An 11899-nucleotide genomic window follows, 5' to 3' on the forward strand; every position below is an offset into this window, starting at 1 on the left:
TGGGTCTGTGACATGTCTAGTTAGTGTCCATTTAATTTAGCTGAACAGGTTCTCCCCCACACAGGCTGTACTCCTGAGCACCAAGGCCTGGGTCAGAAGAGATGAGGTGTCCAGCAGATACCTGGAATGGCAACAAGAGCCCAAGAGATGGCTCAAGGTATCACTGAAGGAGATCTAAGCAGCCACTGAACTGTTTAGGAGAGGTTTTGGGAGCTAGCAGGGGGATTCTGGTAATTCTTCCAGAAAATCCACGCATCTGGGACAGTAAAGATGCTGATTAAAGAAGACAATTCTTAGGAATTTCAAAGGTTAAATCCTACCCTTGGACAGAAACTGGAAGAAACGGATCAGCTACAGATCACCTTAGTGATAAAAATGTTGTGTGTAAGTCAGTGTACTTCACTGAAAGTCAGGGCTGTGTACAGACATGTGCCTGTTACTGAAGATGACCTTTTTCCTGGGGAAATCTGCTTCTCACTGAGTCATATCAGAGGAAAAATCATTTACCAAGTATTGCAGTCTGCATGGCAGGCAAAACCTACATAGTTCCTGCCAGAAATCCCTACACATATATGCAAATACGTGAAGTTCTAATGAGAAACGACTGTGAGACTCACCTCTGCACAATGCTGTGGTAGCCTGGTGCTATATCATCAGTTACAGGCTGGAGGAAAACATTGGCATACCTGCAGGGAGAAAGAGTCCACTGAGTGTCCCATCCCTGCTGGTGAACATTTGTTTCATGTTCTCCTGTTTATTTGTCTGTAACAATATGATTCATCATCTCCCGGTACCGAGAGAGATAAGCTTCTGAGATGGGGGAGTGGAGACTTGTCTTGGCAGAATGAAGTGATTAATTCTACACATCAAACTCACCTGTGATTAGCTGCTGCTCTCCAAACTAGCATGATGGCTTTCTTCCAGATCTTCTGGGCCTGTATCGCTTCCTGGTCCTCACTGCACACTGAGCTGGAAAGGGAAGACCAGACTTCCTTCAGCAGTCTGCACACTGCCTCAGAGCACAGAACTCATGCTTCATTTTGCCTTCGGCATGCTTATGCTAATCCATGCCAAAGATAGAAAGGAAAAAGTGGGAGCTTGTACCAGGGTGCTGTCTGCACACTTGCATTTTTAAGCAAGAACCAGACAAACCATCAACAAATTCCCCCTCTGGACCCACTCAACACAATAGGAATGAGAATCCTACACTCCCTGCACAAACCAGAGTGGGATCTGTGTGCCCAAAGGCTTCCCTGACACTCACAACTGCGAGGAGGCTGGGCTGCTGGGGATGGAGTCGGCGAGCGCGTGGGACTGCAGAGGCGCGTTGTGGACGCTGAAGCCGTCGTCGCTCTCGCTCACGGGGGGTTCATTATCCATCTCTGACAGATATCCCTCACCCTGATCCTCTTCCTTGGGCTCCTCCAGACTGGCAGCCTCACTGGCACCGTCCTCATCATCCTCCTCACCCTGCCCATCCTGAAACACAGAGCCCATGAGCCTGCACAGCCAGTTACAGCAGTGACTCCGAGCCGCCACAGCAACTATGGTTCAGTGAGCAAAGTGATGTTCTTGTTGATGTGACAATTGTCCAGGCATTTCCACCACATCCCAGTCACTGCAGCCTGCCTGCCTTCCCCCACAGACCCAAAGCACATACACAGCTTTACAGCCTGAAGCAATCTCCCCTTTAGCTCCAGCTGCACACTGCTTCTCTGTGCAGAAAGTTGAACACAAGCTTTGCTTTCAGCAAATGGGAGCCAAGAAGCAGCAGCAGCAGTGAGATGTTGCTAATAAACTCAAGATGACTATAACCAACTGAGAATTACCTTCATCTGACTCCTAAACAGGGCTTGGGCCTCTTCCTTCATTGACTCTGTGAAGGGAAGAAATGCAGAAAGGTTGACTCTCCAAAGTAGTTTTTCCTACAAAAGCTCCTGCACCAATGCCTACTGTCCTGCAGTAATCACCACTGTTCCTACACGTCTTTTCTCCCTCCTCCCCAAAAAACCTGAACCAGATCACTAACAACTATCCAGCTAATAATGTTGCATGTAAAAGATTTCCTAGCTGAATTAAGTTACCTGACAGCTCAAATTTGTGCTGAACATCAGCCTGTGAGGAGTCTTCACTCACATTTGGGACTTGTGGAGGGGATGAATCATCATCAGGTGGGGTCTGGAGGGAAGAGAAATGCACAAATCTAGATGTTTGTGTCAGCTTACTTCAGTGAAGGTGTGGGCACATCTCACTCACCCTAACCTAACTCAAGGCAATGAGGGTCACTGAGCACCTTCCCAGCAGCAATTCTGCACATGGGTGGGGGGAGATACACCAAGGTACTGCCTAACGCAGAGCTGCTCTGCACAGCAGCTGCTTGACTCCCAGGAAGACAGTCAGTCACATCCATTGAAGGGTCACCTTCAACCCAGCAGTCATCCTTCCTCTAAACTTCTGTCCTACCTGCCACAACTGCTCCTTTCTTTCCCCACACCAGTTCCAGACAGCCTCTCTGCTCACATACCTCTGTCTTCACTGGATTAAGCACTGCATCTTCTCCTTTGGACGACTCCATCTCGATTTCAGAAGTCTCTCCTGCTGTTACAGCTGCTCTTTGATCTTCTTCTATCTGTTGACTTCTAAGCTCTGGTGTTTCTGACCCTCTTGCAGCTGCTGGTACGGTCTCCTCAGGGCCCAGCTGACTCTGCTCCTGCTCTGCAGGTTCTGTCTTTATTTCTGATCCCAGCTCGCCAATGCCCATTAGGTCTCGAATTCCCTTTGCCTCTGGCTCCTCACACTCCAGTCTCTCCTGCTTCACAGTCACAGACACTTGGGGTATCTGGGCCTGTTTCTCATGCTCCTGACGAATTGAGTGTTCCCAGGGGCCAGGAAGGGTCTGAGGGTCATCAGTATCTTCGCAGAAAGAAGACAGAGCAGCTTCAACCACTGCTGCATCCAGGACCTCAGGGTGGTCATCCACCTTCATTGTCAAAACAAACACACAGCAGTGCACGCCAAGGTCAGAAAAGGGATTAAAGTTTAACAGTTCATGTTATTGGTACTGAGACAACTGTGGAAAACACACAGTACTTGGTTTACAAAGTTGCCTTTCACAGCCAGATTTTTACCACTCCCTGTGAAGTCTCCTGTGGAACTACAGTTTCAGGCATATGGCACTAGTGGAGGGTATGCTGTGAGCAGCACTTATCTGTCTGCCAGAGATGTGACCCAAACCCTACCCACCATGAAGAAGAGAGAGATTTCTTTCTGCACGCTGAGGAGGAGCCCCAGGCTGAACCTGTCAGACTGGCAGCAGTGGTGTTACAGGGTCACTTCCTATTGATGGGGAGAATGTGCAGTTTGGAGTAGTTATTTCCTGCTTGTTTAAACTAACAAAATTGGTGAACAGCAATCATGTGAGATAAACTCAACTGAATATGGAGCAAAGGGCATTGACACTCTGCTTGGCACATTTACCTTGTCCTCAATGATAGCGATAATATTTCCCACTGTGTCGAAGTCCAGCTCTTCCCCTGTGTAGGACACTGCAATATCCATCTTCTCAGCCAAATCCAGATCTTCTTTCCCATCCATGCAGTGATCTTTGGAAGACCCTGCAGTGCTGCCAGCCCCAGAACCCAAGCACTCTTTCTTGATGGAATCAATGATCATGGATATTTCGCTGCTGTCCATGGACACTGTCACAGTATGGGAATCTGACACTGCCTCCATGGAAACACAGGCTTCTGGCTGGCTCACTGCACAGAGGTGAGAGGGACAGTCAGAGGGCAAGCTGGAGAAGCCCAGCCCACAGAAACAAACATTGCAGCAGGTGAGATCACACACCAACCACAAGTATCCCAGGCCCACCCACGACACTGAGATATATAAAGCCAAATACGGATTTGCTTTCCCACAGGAGACACCGAGTGAGATTCCAACCCTTCAACCACAATCCAGCAAACCACCAGCGCCCCACCCAGCACACCCTGTCTGAAACCATCCAGACCCCAACCACAACTATCAGGATGGTGAATCTGGGGTGCTAAAAGCCCAGCTGAGAGCTTGCCAGGTGCTGATCCCACGGGAAGTTCTGCCTTCCAGCAGGAAGTGCGTAGTTCAGGAACGCACCTGTGGCTACGCTTTCTGGAGCTGCAGCTGGTGGCACAACGGATGGTGCTGACAGCGTGGGCATCATGACAATAGTTGCCTGGGACACAGGCTCTACTGGGGGTGGCAGGAGTTTAGCTGGAGATTCGCTGGCAACAGCGGAGAAGGAAGCAAGAGGTGAGGTGAACTGTGCAGGACCAGCTTCTAAAAGCCGGGAAAGCGTAGGAGCACCTAACAGAGAGTAGAAGGGAAAAGCACATGAGCAAGAAGCAGCCACCACTCAAGTCCACAAAGCCACCACTGGGCTCTTCACTGTCTGGTGGCTTCTTCTGGGAAAAGACACTGAGAGATACCTATAAACAGTCCCACAAGCTGTACAGAGAACCTGCACGAAATCCACATGACACCTCTGTGTTTGCAGTCTGAGGCAGAATCATGCAGCTATGGAACACAAGGGCTGGACAGACTAAGCCACACATGCACAGAGATGCCCTTCCAAAGGCTCATCCCAATACAAATATGGGGAATCTGGAAAACAGTGCTGAGAGAGCCACACAAGGTAAGCCAAGACAAACAGTCATCACAGGAGCTGGGAGGGAGCTGAGGGGATCTCTTTGCAGGTTTTTCCTGGGGAATTTTTCTTACATCAAAGGTTGCCACTCATCTCAGCTGGAACTTCCAGTCTGAATTTACTGAACTGTCTGGACCAAATTAACAGGACTTAAAAGAACAAACATGGATAAGGAAAGGGAGATTACTTGTATGGAATTCTGTATGAATGAATGACATAAATCCCCAGTTGCAGATATTGGGATTAAACCACTGGTGAGCAGGAGCTGAGAATAAACTTCACCTTAGGCAGGTTGTTTTGAAAAGCCCAATGCAAAGAGTCTTGCACTGTTACTCTCACCCCCACTCTGGAGCTCACAGCCCTCTGTGGTCTAACTCAACAGAGCACTGAGCTACAGCAGAGGGAAGGCACATGAGTTCTCCAGATCCACAGGGAGCTGAGTTTGACACACTAGGAATTAGACATTAGACCATTTTCCCCCAGCTCTGTCAACAAACACTCTATTTTTACACAAAAATGCCTGTTATTAGCCAGCATCAAACCCAAAATCTAGACTGCCTGGATCAAGATTGAATGAAGTCTAATTGTTTCAGTCACTCTTTTCTTCTGTGAGGATTGGGGTCTTCTTAAAGTAGGGGTGAGAGGAACAGAAATAGGAATATAACTCATGAAGAAGCCCCCAGACCAGCCAGGCTAGATGTCCTTCATCCTTCTCCAAAGAGAATTCACAGAACAGTCTGAAGGTACATCATAAGGGAGAAGTGTGTAAGGAGAGGTCAGAGTTACCTGAAGCAGCAGGAGATGCAGGGACAGCACCAGGTGCCGACTGCATTTCCCCACTGTGCAGCACTGGAAGGACACTTCCTACCTCCAGCAGCACTCCTGAGCTGTTCATGTGACCAGAAGCCACTGCCATTTCGTTTTCACCGACCTGTCAAAGGAGGACGAGACTGAAGTTCCCGGAGACACCACCACATCAGTGATTCTCTGCCAGATGTGCACCTCCATGGATAGGTCCAGCATTTGCTGTCTCAGCATTTCTTTGGCACTTTTCATCCAGGCTAGTCCCTGCCTGAGGCCCCACATTCAAGTGCACAACATGAGAGCCTGAAACTAGTTGCTCTGCTTCAGTGCCACCTTCCTTTGAGGTTAGGCCAAATACATCATTGCTTTACCTTAGTTCCTCTGTTCAAGGACCTCACAGTCCTTTACACACACAAGTTTCTCTACCACCTGAGATGGCATGGAAATATCCCTTCTTTTGAGCCGAAGAAGCACCAAGATGGAGAGTAACTCTATCAAGGTCACACAGTGAACCTATGATGGACCTTGAAACAGATGTAAACCAAGTCCTGCTCCTACAAAGAGCACCCAGACTTCCACAGCCATTACCTTTCCCTGTTCCACCTTATGTTACATTGCATCCTGCAAACAGAGAACCCACAGAACATCCACTCCAGCTAACAAATAGAAAACACTCTAAATCTGACGACTACAAACAAAAAAGTCAACAGCAACACACCTACTCCATCACACAAGCACTAACACAGGGAATCCATGCCACAGGCAGGCTGGTAGCTGCTGTTTTCAGTGTCAGCATCTCCTTTCCAGTGTCACTAATATCACAAGTGGGTTCTCATCGCAGTGGTTTTAAGACTTGTCTACACAACTAGGAGAAAACTGAAGCACTTCAATATCATCATAAACCCCATTAAAGGATTCTCTACTCTTATGCTAAGACACATTACAAATACTGAAAGACAACTCCCTGCAAAGATGTATAGAACTGTGAGCCCAAAGAAATCACCAAGAACACCTCCATGGAGGCTGAGGGGATGGTGCTGACTAACGAGCTCTCTCCGCTGAGGAGAACAATTTCCTCTACCATAGCCTGCAACTCCAGCTCCTTATGACTGAGGGGAGACAGTCAATCCTCTGTGCTGAATGATCCCTGCAGTCCTGCTGGGAAAGGCTCCCACCTCTGTGGCTCACAGGGGTAATTATATCTCTCAGATATCGCTTCTGTTGGGACTCTGACAAAACTGCACGTTTTTAAGAAGCCTTTGCAGCTCCCCCTTTTTCAGTGGGAGAGTCTGGAGCAAATTGTTTGTGTGCTTGCATATATGAGCAGAGAGCTCCATACCAGCCTGGGGCTTGTGGGCAGGAGACTGCCCTTCTTCAGCAGCTCTGAGAGCAGAGGGGAAGGAGGCGGAGTTGCTTTTTGTCCTAGCATCTTTTTCTGGGGTGAATCATCAGTGACTGGGGTCATGGGGGCATCCAGGGGAGCAGAGCCTGGAGGGGTGTCAGGGATTCCAATGAAGGAGGCAACTGGGGTGCTGGGCAATGTCCCTGGCGTGACCTGAGAAAGAGAAAAACCACACTGTTCAAAGCCACACTCCACCACACGGACCAGCCCCGCTTGCTGCTTCCCCCAAGAGCACTGATCCAGCACACCACAGACACCTACTGCATTCACTCGCTGCACCTACTCCACGCACGTGTTTGGACCCTTTCCCTGCCCTGCAGTGCCATTTCCCAGGCACTCACAGCAGACTGCCTGGCCAACCCACTGAGGCCCCTACACAGCTTTTGATTCAGGCACTGGATCACCAGAGACATGGGAGGGGACACAGATCTCAGCACTGTGCACCAACCACACTACAGCACTACGGCAGCCGCAGGTCCGCAAAGCAAGGCAAGGGCTTCTCCCCAGGCCCCTTCTCTGGGATGGATGCACAGCCCCATGTCCCAAGCTGCTCCTTCCCTCCTAGCCAGATAAGGATCCTTACCCCTGGACTGGCCTCATCCCCAGCAGGCTGGGACAGATCTCCCAGGGCATACTCCCCCCCAGGGGAGGTGGAGCCGGCGGGGGAGCGAACCATCACTCCGGTCAGTCTGCGTGGAGGATTCTTAATGGCCTGACGAGCTGGAGGAGAGCAGAAACAAAAGTGAGATTCTGTGATTCCATCCTGGACTGTCCTTGGGAGTTACCTCTGCCTTAATCCTGAAGAACCTTAAGGAAATGATTTATACTGCAGCAATTTCTTGCATCCCACTAGGCTCAGCTCCCAAATAGCTTTGGGTAATGCACTCCCATTTCAGGTTTCTCTAGCTCTTAAGTATTCACCACCTCCCACCACCCACAGGTTAAGTGAATTAACTGCCCAAACAGCTATACAGGAATTAAACATTCAGAATAAGTGCTTCTGATCTTCAGACACCAGTGAAGCTATAGGGAAAGCCAGAGGGGTGAAAAGCCTGACATTCTACCACAGAGCTTCTTGCTAATCCTGCAGCCCCTTAAAGACACCTCCTCTATTTCCTTTCTCAGGAGCCTCTGCATTTGGCCCTGTTACAAATATAGTGCTGGGAAGAGAATATACCTTTCTCTCCAACTCTAGGGTCATGGAATTCCTCCCACAAGTCTAACAAGTCTTTTCCAAATGCTTTTATGAATATGTGCATCTCTTTCTGAGCAAAGGGAAGTCAGCACATTCCAGCTTACCCTGATAAGCAGCATCCGTAGCCTTCCTCTTGACTTCTGCCTCCTCCTCCTCCATCTTTTTCTTTCTGTGTACCAAACCAAAAGCTGCTGTCACAGAGTGTCTCAGTTCCCATTAGTTCTTCCATCACAATCAGCTTACTGACCCCCACCCTATTATCTCCAGACAACACTGAGCTGCTCCTGTGGATGGACTCAGGCTCAGTTCCCCTGAGGAGGGAAGCAGAGCCAGAGAATTCCACACTGGACAGGAAATTCCACTTCCAGGTGAGCAAGCATGATGCTGCAAGCCATCACCAAGCTCTTTACTAAGCAACTCCAAACACTGTATCCCCCAGACTAAGCTAAGTCTCCCCTCAGATGCCCAAGCACCTGCCCCACTGCCCCATTTCCCTTCACCCAAAGCATGTGGAGCAAGTGGTGCCTGACAGTATCAGGAAACTACAATCTCGTAAGAAAGCACAATGTGGAAATAATTAAATAACACACATCATAATCTCATTGCACAGCTCCTCCAGTCTGTTATCCATGTGTCCAGCCTGGATCAGCTCTGCATCCTTCTTCAGTTGCCTGTAATCAGAAAAGCTTCTTACTGATCACTCAACAGGACACCTTAAGCAGCATTTTCACCCCAATCACCATTCCATTCAGACAGCTCTTCCAGGACAGGACACTCAGCTGTGCCACAGCTTGGCACAGGTACAGCTGAAAGCCTCTGCCACATACCTGTATTTTTCCTGTGTTTCTTTAATAATCTTCTTCAACTCCTCAACTCGTTCTGCAGTCAGTTTCCTCACAATAACGTCTTCCACAGTTTCCACAACTTCTCCCTTCTCACCACGTTTTCTCCTAGAGAACAGAAGCAAATACCCCAGTTCAGACACAAAGCACAGCAAACCACAGCTCCCCTTTCATAAATGCCTGTCATTCCTGACACACACACATGCACAAAGAATAAACTTCCTCCAGTTCCCTTAAATGATACTGGGCAGCACAATGTTCAGTCTCTTCTGAAAATGTTATCTAATATACCCAGTGCTAAATGCTTCAGGAACAGGTCAAAGATGAAAACCCACTGAGAATTCTCAACCTGAAAACAATCAATCATTCCACTTCAGAGAAGATTCTTACTACCCCTGAAGAAACATCTATTTTTTTAACTTACTAATTCTACCAAGTCCTTTGATTTTACAACTCTAGTGTGAAGACTATCACAAATGCTACTTTTAAACATCCCACCTTTAAGTTAATTTGATGTGAAACCCCCAAACAAAATGCCTGGAACTAGGAGCAATAAATATCTGAGCCCACAAAGCTGCAGTGAGAGCATTGCTAAGGAAACTGTAAGAAACCACTGCCAAACACAGACAGATAACATTTCCTCTTCTCACTGCTGATATCCTTTCTACCTTGTTCTCAATGAGAATTTTATGTGTAAAGCTTCTGATCTGTAAAACTAACAGTGAGTGTTTTATTCCAGTCAAATACTTGTTATCTCCCTCATCTGTCCCACCCTGATCCCACTGTCCACCCTCAACAGCTCTCACAGCTGAATGTCCTCATTCCTGCACACTCCTTCTGGGAGGAGTTGGCTGAGGAAGAAAGGAAGGTAACAGTAACAAGGACTCTGCTGTAAGAATCCAGGAGTCCCACCCAAATTGCTGCAGACTGTGCTTGGGTCAGGCTTTGTACTCACTTAGGGGTTTCCGTGGTCTCCAAGAGCTCTGAGTACTGAGATGCACAGTGCTAAGAGGAAACAAAGGAAGTCAGAGGACACTGAAGACTCAGCTTGAGTAACACCCATCAACAAAGTCCACAGGGCACTCACTCCTACTTTTTCAGAGGCCTAATGTGGTGAACAGATCTCAGTTTTCTCCACAGTTTCCCCCATGGCTGTAATTCAGTGCAGCTCACAATAAGGAAGCAAAAACAAAGCCAAAGAACAGGATGCTCCCAACTAACAATTCAGAAATCAAAGCAAGCAAAAACTGCAGCTGAAATGTTTCCAACTGAACAAAAACATTTAACTGAAAAAGACAAAATAACATTACATCAAGGCCAATTTCACTGCCCAACAGACAGAATAAGCAACATAAAAACTTCTCCTCCCTTCAGGTTCTTAATCTCTTTCTGTCCCTCATACAATAAAAGTCTCAGCAGGACTCACTAAACTCCATGGGCAACCACAAACTCCTGGGGCAAGAAATTCCACAGGGTAATCACATGCCTGGTGAAGAATCTCTTCAGGTTTGCCTTGAACCTGCCTCCTGTTAATCTTATTTAACAGCCTCTAAATCATCTACTGGACAAAGCACCGAACAACTAACCCTTATTCATCCTCAACGTGGCAATTCTGATTGTGCAGAGATCTGTTGTATTCCTGTCACTCATTTTTTATATCAAGGATTTTACCTTACTTGACTTTGCTATACCTTAAGAAGAAACTTATTTCATGTCTTTGACCATCCATATCCTTTTCTTAACTTTATCCAACATTACAGTAAGTTCAAGTTTAATTTCACAAACAGAAAAATACTATTTAATGTCTGAAATAAAACTGACTTTTTCAAAACTGATTTTGCTATCTGTTTTTAAGACAATAAATACTTTCTTTTAGGCAGCTGCCTTACATATTCCTTGCAGAACTGATTTCTTTCCAACATTCCAATGTCAGCATCCTACCTTCTGGGAAAACCAGTCAGGTGGACGTCCTGGCTCTGCAAAAGGCTTGATGGCTCTGCTGACTGAGACCCTGAGGGAGAGAAACGGCAATTCACCATCAACTTACTTTCTTCCCCAAGCAACATGCACAGAAAAGATGATGATCTGTCTTGACATCATTGAATAACCCCCCAAAATACAATAAACTTGGCAAGGAGCTGTTATGTTTGGGAATTATTAAAGTATGAAGTACAAGACTCAAAAATATTTGCCTGCTTCACTGCTATGAAGAGCAAGTTTGTAGCTTCTGCTGACATGATTATACTTCCATAAAACCCTTTAGAGAGGGGAAAAAGGCAGCAGAACAGAGCTACAGGTCCAGTGCTATAGGAATCTGTCATCAAATATCCTCGTGGCCACAATTCATCTCATCCATTTTATGAACACAGAATCTCAGAATGGTTCGGGTTAGAAGGAACCTTAAAGACCATCTCATTTCACCCCGTACCATGGCCAGGGACACCTTCCATTAGCCTAGGCTGCTCAGAGATCCATCCAACCCGGCCTGGAACACTTCCAAGGATGGGGCAGCCACGGCTTCTCTGGGCAACCTATGCCAGTGTCTCATCACCTTCATATGGAAAAATTTCTTCCTAATATCTAACCTTAACCTACTGTCAGTGTGAAGCCACTCCCCTTTGGCCTATTACTCCAGGCCCTCGCCAAAAGTTCCTCTCCATCTCTCTTGTCCCCCTTTGATTGACACACCTCTGCTTTTACACAGCAGTTATAAAGAAGCAAAAAGCCTGTCCAGGCACAACTCTAACCCGTGTTTAACAGCCCATCTTTGTAGCAGCGTGACACCCGGGCACAGTCCAGCCCCGCGCTCTGTCCCGGGCACCCCTCGCTCCCCGCTCCGTACCAGTTCTGGTCGCCGCTGCGCATGACGGAGGAGGCCAGGCAGAGCTTCTCGCGGATGGACCAGGGCTCGGTGGGGCCGGCGCTCAGCAGCTTGTGCTCTGCGGGACGGGCAGGACCGCAGGACTCGAACCCGC

General features: G+C 47.8%; 1 protein-coding gene across 1 annotated transcript in view; it reads right to left on the reverse strand.

Moving 5' to 3' along the window:
* BRD8 (bromodomain containing 8) overlaps positions 1-11857 on the reverse strand; it is a 15143-nt gene extending 3286 nt beyond the window's left edge. Inside the window, exons 1-16 of the mRNA XM_009073513.1 lie at positions 11767-11857; positions 10866-10935; positions 9880-9929; positions 8910-9032; positions 8673-8753; positions 8187-8251; positions 7471-7607; positions 5468-5612; positions 4132-4341; positions 3478-3758; positions 2525-2980; positions 2085-2178; positions 1830-1876; positions 1265-1479; positions 877-969; positions 618-686 (exon numbers count right to left, since the gene is read on the reverse strand). Coding sequence (XP_009071761.1) covers positions 618-686; positions 877-969; positions 1265-1479; positions 1830-1876; positions 2085-2178; positions 2525-2980; positions 3478-3758; positions 4132-4341; positions 5468-5612; positions 7471-7607; positions 8187-8251; positions 8673-8753; positions 8910-9032; positions 9880-9929; positions 10866-10935; positions 11767-11789 — 2159 coding nt within the window. The 5' untranslated portion in view covers positions 11790-11857. The remainder of the gene's footprint in view (positions 1-617; positions 687-876; positions 970-1264; positions 1480-1829; positions 1877-2084; positions 2179-2524; positions 2981-3477; positions 3759-4131; positions 4342-5467; positions 5613-7470; positions 7608-8186; positions 8252-8672; positions 8754-8909; positions 9033-9879; positions 9930-10865; positions 10936-11766) is intronic.
* Between the last annotated feature and the right edge of the window lie 42 nt (positions 11858-11899).

Source organism: Acanthisitta chloris, unplaced genomic scaffold (genome assembly GCF_000695815.1).
Source record: "Acanthisitta chloris isolate BGI_N310 unplaced genomic scaffold, ASM69581v1 scaffold14614, whole genome shotgun sequence".
In the NCBI taxonomy this organism is placed as follows: Eukaryota; Metazoa; Chordata; class Aves; order Passeriformes; family Acanthisittidae; genus Acanthisitta; species Acanthisitta chloris.